At 37.1% G+C, this 23,438-nt stretch overlaps 3 protein-coding genes across 3 annotated transcripts; 1 reads left to right on the top strand and 2 right to left on the bottom strand.

The window, feature by feature from the left end:
• Window positions 1–1,800: 1,800 nt before the first annotated feature.
• On the bottom strand, window positions 1,801–8,564 carry LOC132128924 (solute carrier family 35 member C2-like). The gene is made up of 10 exons (XM_059540328.1): window positions 8,397–8,564; window positions 7,871–8,017; window positions 7,587–7,737; window positions 7,220–7,283; window positions 6,473–6,545; window positions 4,291–4,459; window positions 4,126–4,209; window positions 3,165–3,340; window positions 2,890–3,019; window positions 1,801–2,232 (listed from the first exon to the last, which is right to left on the bottom strand). Exons 1-10 carry the CDS (start codon window positions 8,436–8,438, stop codon window positions 2,105–2,107), a joined length of 1,164 nt encoding a protein of 387 aa, XP_059396311.1. The 5' UTR covers window positions 8,439–8,564; the 3' UTR covers window positions 1,801–2,104.
• Window positions 8,565–8,999: 435 nt separating this feature from the next.
• Window positions 9,000–9,726, top strand: taf13 (TATA-box binding protein associated factor 13). Its single transcript, XM_059540329.1, has 2 exons — window positions 9,000–9,158; window positions 9,249–9,726. Exon 2 carries the CDS (start codon window positions 9,250–9,252, stop codon window positions 9,622–9,624), a length of 375 nt encoding a protein of 124 aa, XP_059396312.1. The 5' UTR covers window positions 9,000–9,158; window position 9,249; the 3' UTR covers window positions 9,625–9,726.
• A 1,179-nt stretch (window positions 9,727–10,905) lies between these two features.
• LOC132129433 (troponin C, skeletal muscle-like) lies at window positions 10,906–13,884 on the bottom strand. The gene is made up of 6 exons (XM_059541033.1): window positions 13,759–13,884; window positions 12,538–12,589; window positions 12,303–12,446; window positions 11,678–11,792; window positions 11,454–11,590; window positions 10,906–11,346 (listed from the first exon to the last, which is right to left on the bottom strand). Exons 1-6 carry the CDS (start codon window positions 13,759–13,761, stop codon window positions 11,315–11,317), a joined length of 483 nt encoding a protein of 160 aa, XP_059397016.1. The 5' UTR covers window positions 13,762–13,884; the 3' UTR covers window positions 10,906–11,314.
• Window positions 13,885–23,438: the final 9,554 nt, after the last annotated feature.

Here is a 23,438-nt window from a genome sequence, read left to right as displayed (position 1 = left end):
AGGCCACAGCTGGGGGCAAACTGTCCCATTAAAATACCACCACAACCCAAATCAATTGAAAGAACAGAATCTTCTCGACAGTGCATAAGTCTGATTCACACAAATATTGTGTGTGAAAGGGTAATTATTTGAAACCCATTTTAATTGGACCCCCTTCCCTCCCCTTGCTTTGAGCCATAATAAGACGGTCTTTACATGCATTGGCTTATTGTACTGAATACAGCTGAAATAAATGACAGGAGAACATTAAAGCTCCGAATCGCTGAATCGGTTATATTACAACACATACAGAAAAATGTCGAAAGCTATTACCGCAAAACAAGCGCATTATGAAACCTAAAACTGAAGCACTCCGCAAAATTGAGATGTACTGCGTATTAGGTGAGACTTGACCGTTTTACTCATTAACTCAAATATGACATATAAATATTGCTCAACTTACACTTCTAAACCAGAAGGAATAATACAGCGAGCAATAGCTTCTGTTTCTGCAGCCAAGCAATGAAAACACACATATAATATATATAAGGGTCGATTAGAAATAAGGTACTGTTTCGATTCAAGATGAATGGCATGCTCAATTTCTTTTAGGTTTGATTTGGGTGCTCTTCGGTCCAAGGTAGAACATTTAAAAAGGGCGTGCCCTGAAGAAGGCCTCATGCCGCTACGCGTGGGCATTTTAAAGTTGTCCATTTAGGACATGTCATTTTTTCATTAAAGACATTTTAATTAAGGAGTGCCTCGGCTATCAGAGATTTCTTTTCTCTACACGCCCTTTTTAGAAATAAGGTAGTTTACCTGAATCTGAAGCGTTTACCTGGCGCATTCCACACGCGTAAAGGATGTTAACACATTGAGTCCCGGTCATTCACTTCCCATTTGATGATGTTTAATTCACTACTTTGGTTTGGGTTAGGTGTGAAATCTGATACAGATGCAGTGCCCTCCTCTAGTAATATAGAGGTGGGGAATATAGTCAGTCATGGTGGTATATCAACTATTCTGCAAAACTTTTTTGTAACTTTGCCCAGAATGCTGTCAGTATGTTTGAGACAGAGGGCCTGCATATAAAACTTACATTCTTCTTTTTAAACTGTATTAACAACCAAACAAAGCACCCCGCACATTTCGCATATTTCGTCTTAAGGGAATTCATTCCCATCCTCTGATCTAAAACAACTGCACTCTTGATCTTCAGACTGCTGGGAAACTAACTGGCCTCCTGACTTCGAAATTAATCCACTAAACAAACTCGATCAGGTTCATGAATTTATAGACTTCCCTGCATCTGCATGAAAACGCCACGCAAATCGAATTAGCCTATTTAATCTGCTTTACTGAAGTCTGCCTCCCTGAGAGCTGATAACATTGACTGAATGTTGAAAATCAAGTATATTAAACCTAGACAGCAAGTAAACAGCATCCACAAAGCTGCACTGTATAAAGGAAAAAAGGAAGTAATCCATGGTAGAAGAAAACCAAGTTCATTCATTTTATTAAAAAATAGAAGGTAATCCACTCACATTCTATGTCTGAATTAGTCAAGTAGTTATTGTAAACTAGAATTTATATTTAGTAAAATAAGCCCTTTATTGTCATGTAAACAAATATGTAAGGCCACTTTAGGCCTGGTCCTGTGAGAGATTGATGCCAGCAGCGGTTTTGAAGGTATATTTCACCTATAAATTGTAATTCTGAAAATCAAAACACATCTGACTCTTTCTCCAAAGTCAAAGACATCTTTTTTTTTTTTTTACTTTTTGGAGCTTGACAGCCCTTGGCCTCCATCCACTTTCATTTCATCCTGGACCGGAACGGTGTGAGAGTGCGTAAACGATGACTGAAGATAAATGTTTGGGTAAACTAACCCAGTTGCTTTTAGAGCTCTGTCATCCCGAGAGCAAAGGATTTCTCTTTTCTCTCAATATCATAGAGAGACCCGCATTAAAGATGTAGCCCAGTACATTAGCTGTCAGTGTCTTTACAAGGTCACTCAAATCATGCCAGTACCTTGTTGAGTTCCTCTGGTCAATGTGACCATTGATAGGAGCCTTTAAAGGAAACATTCCACATGCCTATTTATGACATTCATGTCATCCTTGAACTAATAAAGAATCTCATGCTCCTCTTCATCATTTGTGTCTTCACAATAGTCATCTTTTGTCTGAAGAAGTGGAAGCTCAAGGTCCGGGTTGTCTCTGACTGGTAGTTGTCTTATAATGGGGCCATTTCCTATTAAAAGACAAAGATACACACACTGAGAACAATACCTGACCTGCATTCAAGCAAAACAATTACTGATTCAAAAACCAGCTTTGCACATTTTCTTCTTCCTAAGGGTCTGCCGTTTATTTATTTGTATCCATTTTGTGACTCAACTTAATGGATGGTGTTGAACACAACTGATTATACCAGTAGAGATCCAATATTAGTTATATGTAAAAGTCAAATTATGATGACATTCATATTTATGAACGTGACTGCAAGAGAAAATTTGTATACATTACAATAACAAAAATAAGATTTTTTTTGCACTTTACAGAATTGACAATAAACTATTTTATAATGTGAAATTTTACTTTTCAAGTTTACGGTTAACTAACAAGCACTGCATAGTCTAGATCACTAAAAGTCGGCATGAAATGAAAATTTTATAAATGCATGTTATACATCTCACGGTGAACAATTCAACATGCATAAAGTCTTTTTCCTACATTTTCTTTTTCAACAATCTACTACACTCTGATGTACGTCAGCATGTGCAAGATTTGGCGCTATTTTAGTTTCATCACAACAAATAAAAATGACCTTTAACATTATACGCAGACACAAGTATGAGTCAGCTGTGCCATGTAAATCACCTACAGGCATGATTGGAATGAGTCTTACCTTTGTTGTAGTATGTTTTGAGGCCAATATGCAGTGATATGCCAGACAGACATACAGCAAAGCCCAACCAGTTGACTGTGCTTATTTTATCTCCCATGAACTCCACTGCCAGCAACAGAGTGCACACCTCCTACAGAGAGACAGACAGAGAGAAGGTCTTTGTGAAGAACATTAAAGTTACTGAGGAATGGAGAAAAACTAAAAAGATGAGGAGGTAAAGAGCTTCTTTTTATATTGCTCATAAGCATGTGAAAGCAACAAAAATGTATTCTCACCTTAAAAATGCCTGCAATAGATAGTGTAAGACTAGATGTGCGGGACACCAGCAGGAACTCTGAGAAGCCCAGCCCAAATGCCAGTATGCCACCCAGAGACAGAGTCAGCAGAGAGTAGATCAGGTGAGAGAGCTCACTGACCCTGAAGAGCTTCTCCGTGGTACTCACACTCAGCCCTGCTCAGCAATCACATGATGAAGAAACAAGCAACAGGTTCAGTAAGGATTGCAGTGGCACTGGTAACCGAGAGAAATATTTTGCAAGAAGTAAATGAAATGTATTTTAGAACTGTTAAGATTTCATTCATTGTGACTTTCATGACAAGTATTAAAGCGAAAATGACACTTAAATTGTAAAGTAAAACTATCATTTTAAACACATGGTAATATTAGTTGTATTAAATCTAAACAGAATTTGTTTTGAAATGTGTAGGGTCATATTTTCCCCATTACAACAATGTCTTATTTTTAATCGTATTTTTTATTTTAAGGTAAAATATGACCCTGACATTTCTTTGTGAGATTCGCACTAGTGGAAGACAAAATACTAAAATATAGACCAAAATACAGACAGGGACCACACACTTTCTGATCAATGAATGGCTTTTGCATTTGTTTGTGATAACTAGATGAAGATTTTGTAAAAATGATTTTATAGAGATCACACTCATAAAAGTAATTTCTACACAGCAAATTATTTAAGAACGGAGCATAGCTAGAAATAAATCTACAGGAACTTCAACACACATTTTCAGGACTATATGAACTTACATTGTGGTTCAAAAATTGGGGCAGTTTTTTTTTTTTTTTTTTTTAAGTCTTTTAGGCTCATCGAGTCTGCGTTTATTTTATCAAATATACAGTTAGAACAAAAATATCAGGACATGTTTTTATTATAAAACATATAATTTTTTTATTTTAAAACATTTTAGTATATATTCAAAAACTGGTGTCTGGCTGACCTTCATTAAGAAGAAACAGAGGAAAGAGGCCCATGAACATGAGAGGCTGCAGATGGTACATAGTGTCTATGGGGTTCTGAAGGCCTGTGTGGCAAAGAGAAGGACATACGAGTCATGAGAATTCACCACTTCACCATATAACCAACACACAACATGATGACTTACCAAGCTCTGCTTTCTGCATGAGCACTTGAGTGAGAGTCCAACGGATCCCTCCGATAAAAGAGGCCAACAGGACCATGATGAAACCCTCCATATTAAACTGAGTGGACTTGAGAGTGAACATGAACAGACCACTGGCTATCAGCAACACCACGAGGATCAGGAATGGGTTCTGTTAGATTCAAAAGAGTCAGCAGCACACATTACACCAAGTCAAGAAATACATCACATAAAATAAAACTGCATTCATGACTTTTAAAGGGGTCTTAAATGAGGCAGAAATCAAAAGTAATCACAGACTGGTTTATAATGGCTTCATGTTAGTTTAACAATTTATTTTACCTTCTTAAATCACCTAATGGCTTGGCAACTGCATGTATTGCTGATTGTTTGCCATTAATGTTCCAGCTCAGCTCCCAGAATATGTGAAAATTCTGAAGTACCAAAACTGGAGAGGCAGCATACAGCTTTTATGCATTTATGAAACACTGCAATTTTTTTCTTCTCTTTATTTAGTTTAATCACCTCTATAATTACTCTATAATTAAAATACATTCATTGTATGTAATGCATGAAAGAGAACCAGCTGTCCAGACTTAAAGGTTGTTTAATTTTAGTTATCTTTGATAAGATATATTTACGTCTGATGTTTTTAATAGTCTATGCTTCATATGAAATATAATAACGTAGATTAACCTTTTTTCTCTTTACAGTTTGCACCGTTTCTTTTTTTTTTAAACCACTTTGTTTCTTCTTTGACAAAGTAGTCTTTTTTTGAATGGATGCCAATAGAGGAGACTAGGTTTCAATATGCTGAATTTAGTACGCTGACTTTTTTGTGAAAACAGCTGAACACTATGAACTGACAGCCTGTCTTCAATGTGTTTACCATTAAACATTAATTTAGGAGTGAGCTATACTTGGAAATTACACTGAAATGAATCCTAAATTATAAGTTTTTATTTCTTACTTTTTTTTTTTTTAAATGGTATCTGCAAGCAATAAGAGAGTCCTAAAATTGAAAGCCATTCAAAAGCAGCAATTATAATAATTTGGTTTATGATTTATTATTTATTTTATGGTTTATGATCTTTTGTTTTGGCTGGTAGAAATTCTAAATGCCTGATAACTTAAACATTTCGTAGCCAAATTGTCTGGTGAGTAAAATCTCTGTGAGATTCGATAAAAACTCTCTGTGTCTGTAAAGATGTGAACCAAATGGCCCATATAGCCAATTGATCCGTGAAATAAATGTTGCCAATTATTTTTAATGGAAAGTAGCAAAAGCCTGTAAAAAGCCACTAAACGGCATGTGCTAATTAGCATAATCATTGCATCATTACGTCATATTTGCATTCTGCCTGTCAGCCCTTTAAATTTGTTTGCTTCTCCTCTACTCTGTGCTCACTTACTGTACTTTAATGCAGCTGAATTCCCAATAAATCTGTTCGCTTTTAGATATATATTTTTTTTCTGTTTCTATTGTCAGACAACAGAATGAATATGAAAAAGTGACTGAAACATGGCCGGCCAGTCCGACTACATGTTAACCAGCAGCAGTCACATCCAAGCTACTGCTATGTGCTGAAATCCTGATATATAATCAAGACATCATTTGACAAAATGACAATAATTTTGGCTATATTTACATATTAAATGTTCAGGGGAAAAAGTTAGAGGCAAAAGAATGTATCTTACTATTACATTATTACACTGGCAAGAGACACAAATGGCTGCTTAGCCAAATACAGAAACACCTATCAAGACAGACAGACTCAGTGGTAAAATCATAAATTGGCTTTATAACATCTCACATGCAGTTTCAATTTTTTCCTCTCCCAATGTGACATTCAGAAAAAACATCTCACAGCACTTAATAAATAGCATTTTACCAGCCTTTTAACGTGATCTAAAAATGATCTAATGTTAACATACTTCATCATCCATCACCACAGTAGGAATCCACTCTCTTTAAAATGTCTAGAGTACTTTAACCATCACACTTTATAACATGCTGTTCTCTGGTTGGGGTCGGGGGGCAATTTCAGCAAAGTTCATATAAAAAGATGTCTTATGAAATACTGCACATTGCTGCCTATGGGCAACTTGATTATGTATCTTAATTTGGCCTTTATTGTATGCAATAGCTCACTTTATTCAAGAATCAAGTGTATTTTACACTTACCGGCTCCTCCAGCTTGAACAGCAGGGAGAAAAAGAGAATGAAAAGAATGGCTGAAGACTTGGTCATGGTGTACCTACAAGAGATTTTTTTAAGAGTACCTTTAAGAGAATTCATGCAGTCAGAGGATATCAAATATGTTTGATATTTCTAGCCAATTTCAGAACAAGGACTGCATCCGAAAGCCTAGACAGCGGACTTGCTCCCTCGCTGCCATATCAGGCAATGACTTTGCAAGCAGTGTTTTAGCACGAAGGCACCTCATGAAACTGACTTCAGACAGGTTTCTGAGGCAGTTGAACGGTTTAATAATGTACAACAAAATAAAACGAGTTTTGGTGATAGTTTTGATTGAGGTTTTGTTTGGAACTACTTGCATTACTTGTTCTTCTCTGTAACCATTTACGAAGATGATATGTGGATAAAAATTAGATTTATCTGATTATGTGAGGAAAAAGAGTCCTATGAGACAAATGTAGGAAACTGGACGCCAGGAACAACACTAATATACACATTTATACATTTTTACAACTTTAACGGACATTAAACACAATATTTGACTGCACAATCACATCTGAATATGTAATTTAAAAAACAGCACATCTAAGACTAACAATATCTACTAAATGTTTGAATTACGGCTGTGTGTCTATAGTACTTAAGGTTAAGGGATGTTTTTTTGTTTGAGGAATAAGAGAAAAGTTCTGCCTTGCAAGCACTATAAAATCCAAATAATAGTAAAATGCTTACAAACTAATAGTGATGAAAAGGAAGCTCCAGTTGGACAGTCCGATATCCAGCGCTGTAGCCAGGGCTGATGGACACAGACAAACAAGTTGCTTAGATATAATGATGAAACACTTTCTCACTTTAATACAATGTATAAACAGCATAAATTATTCTGTGCTAAAAATAAAATAAAAAAAATAAACATGAACTGATCATGAATTATAGGCTTATAGACAAAATGATTCCAGAATATTCAAGCAGAGATCAACTAGATTCAATCAGGGTGGACTTCACCCACCCAAACTGTGTGTTGGACAGAAAAAGAAATCAGGTTTTATCTCCTCAGCCATCATTATCACACACATTCAAACACTCACAAAATTCTTACCTGTTGGGGCAACTTTAGAAAGATAAACCTTCCAAGGAAGGGTCACTCGAGGTTTTCCAATCCAGCATTGCATGGCAAAGCGTGTCAGTGTAGAGAAACAGAAAATTATTACGAGATGAACCAGCGTCATGAACAGAGGAAAGTGGAAGTCCTGAGGCAGATAAGAAAACAGACATTATACAAACCAAATGGACCCTTTTGTGCCCAAAGTGCCCTTTCCAAAACTAACAAAAAATTCAATTCAAGGAACAGGCTGGCTTTTACTCAGCTAATCTACATCTCACCTTCATGAGCCACTTGTTGTAAAATGTTATGCCGATGGAAAACACATAGTAGAAAAGTACCAGGCCCACAGAGCGCAGCGCCTTGCAGATGAATTGCGTCGGGCACGCCATCCTGGAAAACCCGGATCTGACGAGGACAGCTAAACACTGTAAAGAGGAGGGTGATAAGAATTAACCAGAGCTAGTCCAAAAGTATGTTAACATGTGGAAAATCAAAGAACAAAGTTGATAAGAACATGCAGGGCCAAAGTTTTATGTGCGCGAGTCCATTGTATCGTAAAGAAGCACTTGTTTAAAATTGCAACATATTGAAACAGAGCAGTATGTGCATAATGTCACATTATTATTGCATAATTAGTAATTTGGGCAATAATAAAGTCTTGTGTCTTTATCAAATCTAACTTAAATGTTGTCTTAGGCCCTAAAATCCTCGTTAGCTCTGCTGATGCTGTGACAGGTCGAGCACGCGGACTGTGCCATTTACAGCTAACTAGTAGCTATAAGGTCAGTGACCAGATTTTCTTACCTCACTGTTTACATAGTCCTCGAGAACGAAAGCTGGTAGCATTAAACACTATGTAACTATCATTTGTTATCGAGTCGTCTCAGAGGTCTAGAGAGAAATTAACGGGAGACAATGTGCATTCAAACTGTTCCTGTTTGTGAACCCCTGTGTACAGTAGTTACTTCTGCTCTGACGTGTACACTGCCCTGCTGACACATGAGCGGCTTCCCGGGAAATCTTGAAATTTATACATATTATTCAAGATGTTTTGATATACAAGTTTTGGTTTAATGCTTATTGTGGGCAAAAAAACACAATCGAAATGCCCAAGTCACTTAGAACTGCACTAGATATCAGAATGATTGACGTTTGATATTATTTGGCGGTGTTCGGTTCGTTCTTTTGAGTCGAATCGTTTTGCTGAACCGGTGTCTGAACAAAGCGTTCACGAATCGGACTGAAGCGATCTTGAGCGGTTCTCCAGTCAAGAGCTCATTGTAATAAAATAATCACCACTGACTTGTTCCGAGAACTGATGATTAAGCTGATAGTTTGATTTAGTTAATTGATTTGTTCGAAAGAACCGATTCACAAAAATTATTCAAACTTTCCTGCGCTAACGTTACCCTTTAATACGTTCGTCATCCAGAACTCTAGGGGTCGCTGACGGTTTTAATATCTCCTTTCAGTTGCGCGTTAAGTGTAAAAAAAAGGAACAGTAGTTCCTGTCTTTGCATTTGCTGGTTAGGGTGCTTTGTTTTTGTTCCAGTCCGGTTTTCTCATGTAAGTTCTACATAAACACTGTTCCTGTTAGTCGATTCTAATATAGAATATCTTCTAATATAGGACCATCACACTGTGTTTCATTACAAGAATGGCTGAGGAAGAGGATGATCCTGGTTTTGATGAGGATTTAGACGACGGAGGCAACGGGGCAGACTCGGGCCAAGGTAAAAGAAAGCGGCTTTTTTCCAAGGAGCTTCGCTGCATGATGTATGGGTTTGGAGACGACCAAAATCCCTACACCGAATCGGTGGACATACTGGAGGATCTGGTGATCGAGTTCATCACGGAGATGACGCACAAGGCGATGTCTATAGGGCGCCAGGGTCGCGTGCAGGTGGAGGACATCGTGTTTCTCATCCGCAAGGATCCTAGAAAGTTTGCGAGAGTGAAGGACCTGCTCACTATGAACGAGGAGCTGAAGAAGGCTCGCAAAGCCTTTGACGAGGCAAATTATGGGTCTTGAAATAGCCATCTGTTGCTATGGTGTTAATGCAGTCCTCGTGAAGAAACGTTGTTTTATTGTTGCCTTTAATGGAGTTTTAGCTAACGTTACTTGTTGAAAACCCTAGCCCACTTACGTACAGCTCTGTATTGTTGTTGTTTTTTCAGTTAGTTGACAGTTCACAGTTTATTTGTATGGTAATTTCTATCATTATTGAAGTTTTTTTTTCAGTTGTTGTACAATAAAAATACATCGTTAATATTTAAATTTTATTGTTGTCATTTTGAAAAGCATTTCCATACACCTTACAAATTTGAAGAAACATGGCTGTTTTTTTAGATGACCTGTACAATAACCTTAGTATAGTATCCTTGTTAACAATTTAGCATATAAAATATATAACGAAAATTTTTTAAACTCTTAAATGTTTTGTATGCAGGGAGATACTTTTTTTAAGTATTATATCATGTTGTGAGAGTACCATATATTTTACGTTGTACCTTTATTTATTTTTTGTATTTTTATAAAATATTTGAAGAAATTTATCACAATGTTGTTGCAAATTGAAGGGTTAATGTAAGTGTAAAATGAATTGGTAAATTTTGCCTGATATAATTCGTCACAATTACACACACAAAACATAGAGTCAGAAATGTAAATGTAACTTATGCATGGAGTTTGGGGACATCTTGAGATTTTTGCTTTTTGGATGACTTTAGTTTTCAGGGACAATAGGCATTCTATCTATAACTTAGACATGCATGTGTAAATCACAATAAGACATGTTAATAATGAGCAAGATTATTATTATACTCTGTATTCTTTCAACATTTAGTGTTTTTTCCCCATTGTGTCATCTCGCAAAGACAAGGGATGTGTAATACACCTACTTTCGGTAATCAGCTATATTTGCATTATTAGTATGCAACCTTTTAATTAGCAAATAAAACTCATCAACTATTGACCGGATAAACATAACACAATTTACTGATTTACACACTTCCAGCACACAAAGAACGTCATGTTGAAAATCTAAATGTGCAATAGAGAAGGAGAGCTATTCCAACAGCACGTCTAATAGAACTGAATGCCGTATTGGCATAAGTGAAATATCACTGTCATATCTGTAGAAGTTTGTTTGGGTTTTGCTGTTACATAAACAGCATTAGCTATAGTCTTGAGTGTATACAGAAATTGTCAACTAATTGGGGTCAGAGACTCGGGAGAAAAAAATAATGTTTAATTGATAAACTCCTCAAAACAAAACCATACAAATCGAAATGTCAGACCAACTAAACAACATGTGTTTTAGTTTTTATTCCGTTTTCACACGTTCGTTCTTAAATACAGTGAAGTGGTTGTTGTGGTTTGGCATTGGTCTATGCAGCGGTAACAAGCTGCTGATCTAGACTGAATCTAGACTAAACACCCATATACATGGGGTCTACCATGGCATGTGTTTCTAGCGAACTTGAGCGCCATCATAACATGATGAACCTGTGAACCACACCACAGCTTGGCTCCTTGGGTCTTGCATGAGGGGAGCCCAACTTGGCAAACCCCACACAGGTGTTTAAATGTCTGTCTGATGAAGAGGTGAGATGGAGGCAGAAAGAGGACAAAAGGGGAAAAGTGAATTTGAGTGGCATTGAGAGGTAAAGGTTTCTGTCGGCGGGGTGAGAAGGGAGAGGAATGTCCTTGAGTCTCTGTTTTACTGCACGTTCTCCATCATCTTCAGGAATTCTGAGGAAAAGGGGATATGGGTGTCGCTTCAATACCTCATCTAACTTCACATACACCATATTTAGTGTTTAGAAATTAAATGAAATGTAATTAATAAACCATCATACCATCAAAGTCCAGCATGCCATCATTGTTTTTGTCTCCATCTTTAAGCAGCTCATCAATCTCCTCCTCTGAGATGGATTCGCCAGTGCTGCGGATGATCTCAGCAAACTCATCTCTGTCGATGTAGCCATCACCATTCCTGCAGATTCATAGTGTTGCATAAGCTAAACTGAGTCTGAGTAACATTAAAAAACAGGTGCACACAAGAAGATATCAAATGAAATACTTGTCCAACACGCGGAAGCATTCGGCCAACTCTTCCTCGCTCTTGCCAGCCTGGTCCTCCTTGAGGAGTCTTACCATCATGACCAAGAACTCCTCAAAGTCGATGGATCCGCTGCCTATAGTTTCCAGTAGAAAGTACATTGGCTATTACAATCTTCATTTTTGTATTTTATGCTTAAATTCAAACATATATCATCATCACTATGTTAAAATGTATGTAGACATCATCATGTAGTCCAGAAACATATTTAAACAAGACGGACGATGAACAAACACACAGAGACTTGACGTGTTTGATTTTATCGGCTTGAAGGGGGTGATAGAGTTACATAAAAGTATTTTTGAGTTTAAACGGGGTTTTAATATTCAAAGTACGTTGCTATGTAACTTATTTTTTTAGCAAGATACTTTTAAAACGGTTGCTTCGCCATGATGACAGTATTTGTCCTGAAAGAAATAACTGGCATGAAATTTCCGCTAATTTTCCCTTTAGCCCCCCTCGCGGCAGTGCTGAGAATGCAACACGTAGTTGTATTTAAAAACGCAAGAACGCATGAAAAATTGCTTCAGTCGAGTATTTTTCGGGCCATACTGTTATAAAGTCCTTTGTATGCCATTTTGTTTACCGTCTTCATCGACCTCCTCGATGATTTCTTCCAGTTCCTCTCTGGTTGGATTCTGACCCAGCATCCTCATGACGGTACCCAGCTCCTTAGTGCTGATATCACCGCCACCATCAGTGTCGAACATGTCGAAAGCAGCCTTGAACTCTTTGAAATAGACACACAAGGTTTAAAGGAACAGAACGACTCGGATATTTGGTAATATAGTCATTTTTCTACAGTTTGTTTGTAGACCCACCGGCAAGCATCTCCTCGCTCAGGTATGAGCGGGCCTCCTGTTGCGCGTCAGTCTGTGAAACGGTTACATTAGGAAAGGTTAGTTTCAGATATAAACAGTACAAAGCATTAATCTGGTAAAAAATAAATCTTGTTTCTTCTGGAGAGTCATTTGTTTTTGTTTTCTTAATAATATGTTTGCATTAAGACTAGGCTAGGCCTTGTGCTCAGCAGATGGTGCCCAGAACACTCCTGCAAGACAATTTGCGACTATTTTAAGGCTCAAGACGTTATCCTGGCAGTCAGTGACTGTACATGGTAATTCCGAAATAGGATCCTTGGAATGTGTCATTTCAGCATTTCAGTAACCCACTGAACCTAACCAGCTGACAAGATTCATATCAAATAGCAGGATGCACATCTGACTTATGTCTGAACACTGTCCCTTCTTTTAAACACTCTTCCATTATACTTTACCAAATATGTGGATGATTATTCAGGGTGATCTTTGACTGTTTGATGTCTTGGAATAATGAAACTCCTTCAAGTAATTTTTTTTATCCATGTTAAAACATTATTGCATCAGAAAAATGGCAATAAGTAACTTTACAGGGGATTTTGCTGCAATGTTTGATGAATTTATCATACTGACTGTAATGCGAATTACATTTTTTGTTGAGATTTTTTAAGTTTTTGGAGAGAAATATTGGACTTGTAACACAAGTTAACTAGTAGCAGTTAACTTTAAATTTATAACAAAGTCACCTAATAATAACACCTAATTTAGTGTTAAATCTAAAAATAACACCTAATGAAGTTACTCTCAGATTATATTATATATACATTTCCACTCAGGCAAAGATGAGCCCAAAACACAGCAATTGTCTGACAAAAATGAAAAAAAAAAAAAAAAACTCATCAGATAGAATAGATTAATAAGATTTAAATAATATATGTTTCAAAACTAGACTGAATATTTTTTGAACAATACATTGTTTTATATTTCTATTATTAAATCATCTTAAGGTTGATTTAGATTTTTTATTATAACACTTTATTAAATGCATGCAAAACTGTAAGGGAACTATTAATAAATACTATAACCTTATATAATGCATTATATTTTTTTATTCATAATGACCTAAATGTAATTCTGATTACTTTTTGACAAGGCCATTTGCAAATTTTATGTTTTCATGCATTCTTTAGCAAAACTGACCACTTAGATTATTTAAACTCTTACCATGGTTGTGGATTAGCCTCCTCACTTATATCCACGAGATAAGCAGTGGTCAGCGCGCTCGCACCCCAACAGAAAGACTAGACGTCAAGTGACAGTTCTGACACACTTTAAACAGACCACCCAAGACCCGCCCACAGGCCTCCAGATTTAGAATCCTGAACTTTTAGGGTTCGACGGCTCCCATAAGCCAATAGAAATGTGAATTGAACAGTCTACGGGAATACAGGAAAACGGTTTCTTCTTTATTCTGCTGTGTTTATTGTCAGAAACCCTGTATTTATTGGAAGAACTGTTCAAAGACACAGTAGAATAATTATTTGTCGAGTCTGGTAAAATTTCATTGTGGAAATGTTAATGTTGACCACACTAATGTTTAGGTATGAAATCTTGAAAGACTTTTGTCCTGAGACTTTGCTTTTCACTAATCCCCCTCAAAAGTTCCACTAAATGTGACAAGTAATATACTGATGAGCTAAAATGACTCATAATGATTTAAAATAGGCCTAAGTAGCGTACAGATGGAAATTCATTTTTAAAATGGTGAGAGCCGATAGTGTTCTGCACCACCCCCCTTTAATCAAGCCGAGAAACCCTAAACCTCTTGGGAAGGTGCTGTGTTGCAAATCTTCAGCGTGCCCTGAATAGCAAATGGTTTAGATCTCAACTACATTCCACCCCACCAAAAACCCAACAACACAAATGGTGACACAGGTACACCAAATCCCGAGAGCCTAACCCCCGAGTTTCCTTGTATGACATGTGTTTCCTGAGCGAGGAATCGTACGGATATGGATTGGAGAAGCATGTGGGGGACTTCCGAGGAGGGGGGTACAGACTATATACTTTCAGCCAGAAATGTAGTGATTTAAAAGGTGATTTTGAAGAGAGTGGAGGATTCCGGTTTTACAGTTTGCATATCATTGCAGCTCTGGAGATTTGTATTTGTAGCATTATCATGAGATAACACTTCCATCAATATGACCTGAAGACAATGAGGTGTCAAAAGGATAACACGGCTTTCCACCATGAGAAGAAAAAATGGAAATCTAACCTTTTTCACTTATCAGAGCTTGTATATGTATAACTTACATGCTCTTGGCACAAAAGGTTGACATTACGATTTAAAATGCATATTTTTCATTTCCGACATGGTGGGATGATCTTGTTTTTCTGATTGGGTGTAGTGAAATGATGGGCAAGGTGGGTGAGAAGATCACATGAGTGTCATGAGTCGCAGCTTCTAGAAATGTGATATTTGGTCTCATAACAACCTTTTTACATCTTAAAATGCATTTAACCAAAATGTTTCACAGACAGAGAGATTCTGTATAATTTTAGATAATACAATCAAAGTAAAGTATTGCCAAATAAACAAGCAGATTGGCCAAGATGTGCCTTTTTTAAATAGATTCGCAGACACCACTATTATGTAGCAGGGCATTTTGAATCACTGTAAAGGGTGAGGGACAGGGGAAGGGGGTTGATGGAAGCTTGGTGAATGTCTTGGAAATAAGCAGGTGTAGTAGGAGACAGCTGAGGGGAGAGGCATGAGTGGTTTCCTCTTAAAAGTTTTTAATGGTTATTTATCACCATCACAGTGCAGTTCCAGAGGAACATTTCCAACAAGATGGCACTGATCTATAATATTCTCTGTCCCTCAAAGTGAATTCCAGCCCATCTTTATTGTATTTTATGTTGTGTTTTCTCAATCCTCTTTCCTTTTAAAGATCTCAGCATGGCTTGTTCTTGAGAGTCTTGACTGCTGTAATTAGGGTTTGGAGGAGATGGGATGTAATTTTTTCTTACTGGAAGTTCTCCATCATTTTAAGCAAGGGATTACATAACATACAAGCCCCTTTCCTGACATTGTTCACCCCCTTTCCACTCTGAACATACTTTTTATTTGATTATTGTGATTATACATTTTTGTAAGAAAATGCTTCCCTCACATCTTGGGATTCAAAAGAAATCATTGACAATTGGAGGTCAGGAAAAAGAATCCCCAGAGTATGTGTAATTACATCTGTTTATATATGTCTGTAACTATATCTGCTTTAAAAAACACTTAAAAATAAAAGTTCTTAATTAACATAGATGGTTTCATGAGAACCTGCAAATGACCTCCACTTTTACCATCCATATGTCCTCAGGTTAGGGAGACCTAATAGGCTCATATTGTTATTGAAGAGTTAAAAGTAGTTATAATACATTGATTAGTTCTGCAACCACAAAAAGAATAAGAATGTGACAGAAGAATGAAATTCATTAATTTACCTAATGATGACAAGATCTTTCATATCACACTTTAGTAATACACATGTACTGTATATAAAAAATTAGAGTCAAGTCCTCATGTTGTATTCCAAGAGCATAATATTTAATCTGAATGTATAAACATTTCATGAAATTATATTTAATATGCTAGTTTTTTTAGAGCTCCCTAACGAAGGCGTGAGAGTGTATCTGTGTATTTATATCTGTATATGCCTTATTATACTCTAAAAAACAAAAATTCTTCAATCATCTTGGCATTGATGGTTTTATGAAGAAACTTTGACATTCACGTAACCTTTTCATTCCAAAAATCATTCTTTATAGTGGAATAAGGTTATTTAAATGTTCTTCACAAGAGTTGAGGTTAAAAGGTTTAAAGTGTAAAATGGCAGCCACATGCATTTCATCTTCTGGCGGTCTGGTTTTTAGAGCTTGTTTTTAGAACAAGGCATTTTTCTCCTAGAGTGCCGCAGTCCTGCAGAGAGTAGCTCCAACCTTTAAAAAAACTCACTTGCTTATAGCCTTAGCACATGAGAGTGTCTATATTATAGAACCTTTTTTAAGTTAGTAATAATTCTGACTTCTTTTATGAGTGGAGATTAGGTGAAGGCAGGAAGATTCCCCTGACTGTTTCACTAAATCTAGCTAGCAAGTTTTGCTTGCTTGTTTTCTTTAACAATGACTAGATAAAATGGGGTTTTATCTGAATATGTTATATCACTTACTGTCCAGGTATTAAGTGTGCATTACAAATGCATGCATTTTTGATTATTTTTTCTGTCCAGTTCAATCTTATTTTAGCTGTCATAGTTTTTTTGTCTGGCAATGGCAGCAGGTAGACCTATGCGATGAAATTTCAGATTGGTGACTATTTCATTGATTCTGATACTCAAAGATGACATTTTAAGCTCCTATAGCAGACTCTGTGCTGATTTGTATTGGCCTCCTCCAGTTATTCCTGTGTTTTGCCTCCAGCTAATCCAGTGACGTAAGTTTGATATCGGCATACAAGGGTCTACTGGAAAAAGTGTAACGGTTAACTTGGATCACATGTGCCTTAATAACCAATCACGTTATAGCCTTGACATCATTGAATTTCAGAAAGAGTTGTTCGAAACGCACTACTGTAAATGTAGCCTTAAGCCGCGGTCACACTAAACTTTGCGAAAAGGGGCGGGACCAGGATATGACATCACGTGCCAAAATATCCTCACTAGTCATAATTATTTTCTATTTAAGATATTACAATCAGTTACAAGTACAGTTAATGATGTATACACACACACATACAAATCTCATGTAATAAAAAAATCACATCAAATTACATGTTTCACTGTTCAAACATACCATTCGCTCATGTTTCCTTTGCCACCGCAAACCAAGGCGCTTCACTTTTTATGTGATTTTTGTAATCTTTTAAAGTTGTGTTGTACAAAACAGGATGATGTGACACTGCTAAAATTAGCTATTTCTCCATTTCTGTACCGAAAGGTCACTTTGTGGTTTTTTGATCTTGATCTTGGTCTTATGCATTCATGTGACACAAATTCTTGACTTTCTAAACTTGAACTTTGTTACTCCACGAAATGCGAAATATCTTCGCACTGGCTTGTGTTTCCAGTCTGAGGCATTCGCATGCTTATGATGGAAGTCAATGCGACAAAACATTTAATGTGACAGTGACTTTACTCACCCTCGTGTTGTTCCAAACCTGTATGAGTTTATTGATTCTCCTGAAGGTAATTTGAAGAATGTTCAAAATACTATGACTTCCATCGTATGGAAAAAAACTATATTGAAGTCAGTGGGTACTGTTAACTGTTTTGATATCCTTCTTCATGAGAATAAAGAAATTCGTAGAGGTTTAGAATGACATGAGGGTGAGTAAATGATGACAAAATTGACATTTTAGGGGTAAACTGTCCTAACTTATTGCATGTGAACCCTTATTTAAGGTAGTTAATTTTTGGGTCACAACCCATCTTACCATCTTTATCTTCTTCTAAAATGATAGCATCTAGCTCCCCTATGGTTGGATTCTGACCCAGCATCCTCATGACGGTATCCAACTCCATTGTGCTGATATCACTGACACCATTAGTGTCGAACGCAACCTTGAACTCTTTGATTTGAGATGGGAAAAAGAAAAAAAAGATTTGAAACCTTTCTGTGAAAAGCTGCATAATAAGATTTTTTTTACATTAACAATTCACTAGTTAAAAGGAAAGCAATCTGAATCAAATGTTCTAAATGAGCAAAATCTTGTAGAGATTGTCAAAGTTCACTCTCAACAGCAATCATTTCCTCACTCAGGAAGGGCATCAGTGGGCTAATGAGAAAAAGCCTCATGGGGCACTCACAAATCAGAATGAAAATGTAATTTGGAACTGGACAAGCTTCACAGGGGTTTTGTAGCCTTGGATTAAGGTTTTTTTTATTGGATTAAAATATATTAATGACAAAGAGCAAACAGGAACACCAATATGAAAAGTTCAACTTTATAAAGTAAAAATATGTGGAAACTTAAAAAGTATTTGGTAATAAGTGTTATAATAAATGTTAATAATCGAAAACCATTAGTGTAAAAGTATAAGATTATCACTGCAGTAAATATCAAATCCAATCAAATTTGCAAACAAATAAATCTGGTGAGTTTGAATGACATTAAGCAATTGGCTTGATATTTTATTTAATGGAATGAGATTCATATATTTTTATGTATTGACTTAATGTCAAAATACTTTCAAGGTAACCTGAAGGTGGACACTTAATGCTCTTAATAATCTAATGAATCAATTTTTTATAATTAATTATCTCTTTTTTTGCCTGTTCTTGCTTGGGTTTTGTGTAAAAATGCTATTTTATACCAACATGAATATACATTCCTAGACACGCTTCTAGAGTCAGAATCCTGTTGTTCACATGCACATTTTCAGGAGGAATCACAAAATGACACTGCAAATGTAAAAACACCATGACAGTCTAAGCACTGTACTCAAACCCTGTAAGTTCCCACATGTATTACCACATGTATCCAGAGACCACTAACACTAGAAGACATTACAGGTATAGAACTTCTCAATGGAAAACACACTAAATACTTAACAGTAGTGATTCTATGAATCCTATTTGCACTGTAAACATATTTGCAAAACACAACTATGACCACATACAGTTCACTCAGAATGTGTGTTATGTGTAGCATCTATGCAAACTGGTTATATTCAAGTAAAATATTATTTAATATGACCAAACCAACTTAATGTCATTGAGTTATAACAAGTAGAGATTTAGACCAACTAAACCTGCACATATTCTCTTGTTCATTCTCTTCAAGATGAATCCATTCTGTGTGATCATACAAATACTGACTAAAGCATCCTGTCCATATCTACTTATTTCCAGAAATCTTACCATATTGATAGCTTGTTACTGAGATCAAAGTGAATCTGAAAACAATAACATTCTTCTGTCCAGCAGCCTTGCTCCTAAACCTACAGTATGTCTCCAGACTTCCCTAATAAGACTTCCTATTATTCTCACTATTTTAGAAAATGGCCAGGATTGGACAAGAAACCGTAGAGACTGAACGTGTCAACCAATGTCTGTTCAGCCTTAAAAAACCCCACCCTTCTTTTTCATCACTTTTTAATCCAGTGCCAACTCTATGTGCCCTCCACTGCCAATGAAAAAAAATATTTTTTTTTCTATCTGTGAAACACAAAAAGAGACATTTAAAATTGACTAGAGTTTTCAAGCTTCTAAAAAGAGCTTCATTCAGCACTATTCCATGCATTGTATTTTCAAGCTGAACAGGCTGATGTTATTTAACATGAGAGTAACAATGACATTCGAGACTGCCCCCGAGACTGCGCTCTACTCCCCCCCCCCCCTCCCTCCGGGGGGTACCGCTCACGGGGACCTGCAGGAACCTGGGGGTAGGACAGACGAGGCCCCCGTTCCCTGCTCCTCCCCGTTCCGGCGGATGGCAGCAGGCTCCGGCCCCCTGGCGAACGGTGCCGATTCCTCCGCTCCCTCACGGACGACAGCCGCCCCTCCACATCACGGGTGGCCGGCAGCGAGCTCGCCCGTCCCCGGCAACTCACTCCAGCCCACCGCCTCGAGCGTCCATGGCGGCACACTTCCTCGCCTGCTCGATGGCACCGCGGATTCACCACAGCGGCGAGGGATCTTCAGCAGCGCGTCCCTCCTTCTCCCGGGTTTCGGCACCACTGTAACGATAAAAACTCCGTAATCTTCGAGAAGAAGGAGGCGTGAACCGGCGGACAATCAAATATAAACTTTAATAATCAAAATAAATACAAAACAGCGCAACAGCCCCTCGCGGACGGCTGTCGCGCACAAATAAAAACCAAATACAAAATAAAGTCCAGGCCTGGTCCTCTCTGTCCTCTCACTGTCGTCGCTCCAGTTTTAAATCCTTCCATCTCCTCCGTGGGACTCGAGACCGGTGAGTGTCGCAGGTGTCGCTCATCTCCAATCACTCCACCAGCCTCGCTCCTGTTCCCACGTCTCTCGGCCCCGCCCCACTCGTCACAAGTACATTTTAATCGAGAGCAGCATTAGTTCAGTCAGGCCACGGAGGCAAGGCTGTGAACAGCTGATGCGGTCAGCTGTCAAATCGCTCCAATCAATACCCCTCTCCTATTAGACACGGACGTATATACGTGGCACCACTGCTCGGTAAGCTCGGTATGCTCAACGTCTCGCAACCCTCCCTCCCTCCCCATTATAAGCATGAGCACATTACTGTGCACCTTCTGGTTGTCGTCTTCTTTGTTTCAGATCACTACGGCTTAAAAAAAATCTTAGCTGGCATGGACCTCACTGCTGAGAGACACCCATCTTCATAACCAGGCTACCGGATAGACGTCCCACAGCCACATCTACATGATTATCACTGTTTGCTTTAAAGACATTACTAAAAGTCTTAATTGTCATGTATTTCTAAACTCATGGTTCCGGGGGGTTAATGTTAAAGGTCTTATATGTTCAATTATTCTGGGAGCAAGAACCCCCATAAGGAACCATACCGCCAAAGATAAATTGTGTTCAATAAACTCAAATAAACTTGCCAAAGTTGTTCCTGTCTGAAATAGAAATTACAATTCCAGTAAAATTAAAAATTACATTTTTTCATTAAATTCAGAGTGTTACTTTGCTAATGTAAATGTAAAATATAGTGAGTGAAAACTGTTTATACATGCTATCATAGATAGACAGATAAATGGCTCTCCAAGACGTATAAGCTGGGGTAATAGACAGCAGCAACTGTCAACCTCTAGTTCCAGCTGCTCTGCCTGCAAGTTCCTCCTTTTTTCTTCACTCTATTCTTGGACATTCGTAAACACAGCAGCATGGCAAGCCATTTACTCTTAAAATATTCCATGCGTCACTTGTCCTAATTGCTTTATTACCAGAGGCAGACAGAGTACAGAGCTTCATTTCTTGAGTAAAAGTACAGATACCCCTTGCTAAATTTTACTCAAGTACAAGTAAAAGTAATACAGTCAGATGTCTACTTAAGTAAAATTACTGAAGTACTTGTTTTCGGGTTATTTTTTCAGTGTTTGGGTAGTTTTTGTGTTACCCAGCTCCTGGCTCAAATCCAACAACCCAATGCAAGTAATGTGGGTAGTTTTTGTATAACTCAGATCCTGGGTCAGACGCAACCCAGCGGTTGAGTAGTTTATTGTGGGGATTTTGCCTCTCTTCTGGAGAGAGCAGTTCTTGCGCCATTGAACTGATGCATTTGTCTGTAAAATACAGGTTTGTATGTTTAATTTTATGCAGAGCAACATACAGGCACGTGGTATGAATCACCTTTAACAAGTGTCTCTTTTTTTTGCGTGATGGAAAAGCCTGATGCTTTGCATAAAATAAATTATTTTATTCATAAAGATACAGAATACAAATACTTTGAATGTTAAAATATTTCCTCAGAGCTGTTTACTGTTTGTTTGTGGACAGGTTATAAAGGCATTCACAGTATGTTTTGGCTATGAGTGAAACGCAGGGCAGTGTCCTCAGCCATGAGCAGTTCCTCGCCGAACATGACTCCAGTTCAGGCATGAGAACCAGCGCGGCACAGTGCAGTTACGGAATAACAGATACTGGTTAATAACACTTACATTTCTTCTGTGTAATGTTTATTTTTTACTTTTGATGTTTGTTAAATGAGTTTAAATATGGGCAATATGTATAGCATATTAAAATTATATAAACAATGCCGTAAATGATAAATAAAGGAAAATAAAGGAAGTTATCATACAAACCAGTGGTTGTGTGGAGTATTTCAAAAAATTTTAGAGGATTTAAGTTAATATGTAAACATTATTCAATGTATGAAGTAAAAAAAATATGCTAGTAATATAGTAAAAATGAATAAACCATTCCTGGGATAAATAAACAACCCAATTTGCTGGGTAAAATTAACCCAAGATGGGTTCTGTCCTATATTTACCCAGCCCTTGGGTTACTAACAACCCAAATTGGTTTGTTTTTAACCCAGTGTTTTAAGAGTGTATAGAGATATCTAAATCAGTTCTTACTAGTTAGAATTAGAGCTCTCTCTAATTGAATTAATTCTTACTAGTAAGACTTACAATTACAGAGCTCTTTAATTGACTGTTTACTAGTAACAATTGAATTAGAGAGCTTTCCAATTGATTTATAGAGCTCTCTAATAGAATTATAGACAATTAAATTCGAGAGACCTCTAATTCAGTTTTTACTAGTAAGAATTCTATTTAGAGAGATCTCTAATTCAATGGTTTCTGGTAAGAACCGAATTAAAGAGCTCTTTCATTCCACTACAGAGATCCGCAATTAAACATATCTTTAATGTGCTTTTTTTTTACTAGTAAAAAGAATTATAGAGCTCTGTAATTGCATTTTTACTAGTAAGAATTAAATTAGGGAGCTCTCAAATTGCAATTGTTTCTAGTAGACATTGAATTAGACAGCTTTCTAATTGGAATTATCACTAGTAAAGATTTATTTTAAGAGCTCTGTAATTGGAATTGTTACTTAGAATTGAATTAGAGAGTTCTGTAATTGGAATTCTAGAGAGCTCTCTAATCACAATCAATTGTAAGAATTTAATTGTAGAGCTATCTAACTGAATTGTAAATGCAATACAAGTAAAATGCAATTAGGACGAGTAACGCTTGGAATATTTTAAGATAAAATGGCTTGCCATACAGCCGTTGAATCTTGGAGAACAACTAGATGTGTAGCAAACTAAACAAGGAGAGAGCAGTGAACCCCTTCAATTGTCCTGTCCTTAAGTCCCTTTTCTATCAAGAGTGTTCATTGATTCAACAATTTCACCACTGAATGCAATACAAGACAATCGATAGGCATATATAGGATTATCTTTGATC

The sequence above is a fragment of the Carassius carassius genome, chromosome 46, assembly GCF_963082965.1.
Source record: "Carassius carassius chromosome 46, fCarCar2.1, whole genome shotgun sequence".
In the NCBI taxonomy this organism is placed as follows: Eukaryota; Metazoa; Chordata; class Actinopteri; order Cypriniformes; family Cyprinidae; genus Carassius; species Carassius carassius.
This window is presented reverse-complemented; position numbering and strand designations above follow the sequence as displayed.

Bases quoted from the DNA above. Each gene is read 5' to 3' on its own strand.
- LOC132128924 (XM_059540328.1), bottom strand. From the start codon at position 8,438: ATGCTACCAGCTTTCGTTCTCGAGGACTATGTAAACAGTGAG. The intron at 7,284-7,586 runs GTAAGAATTTTG...TGTGTCCATCAG, and splicing joins TTCTAAAGTTGCCCCAACAG to CCCTGGCTACAGCGCTGGAT. The intron at 4,460-6,472 runs GTAAGTGTAAAA...TGAATCTAACAG, and splicing joins TGTTCAAGCTGGAGGAGCCG to AACCCATTCCTGATCCTCGT.
- taf13 (XM_059540329.1), top strand. From the start codon at position 9,250: ATGGCTGAGGAAGAGGATGATCCTGGTTTTGATGAGGATTTAGACGAC.
- LOC132129433 (XM_059541033.1), bottom strand. The intron at 11,793-12,302 runs GTAAACAAAATG...TGGAAACTATAG, and splicing joins CGAGGAGGTCGATGAAGACG to GCAGCGGATCCATCGACTTT. The intron at 11,591-11,677 runs GTATTTCATTTG...ATGAATCTGCAG, and splicing joins TGCTTCCGCGTGTTGGACAA to GAATGGTGATGGCTACATCG.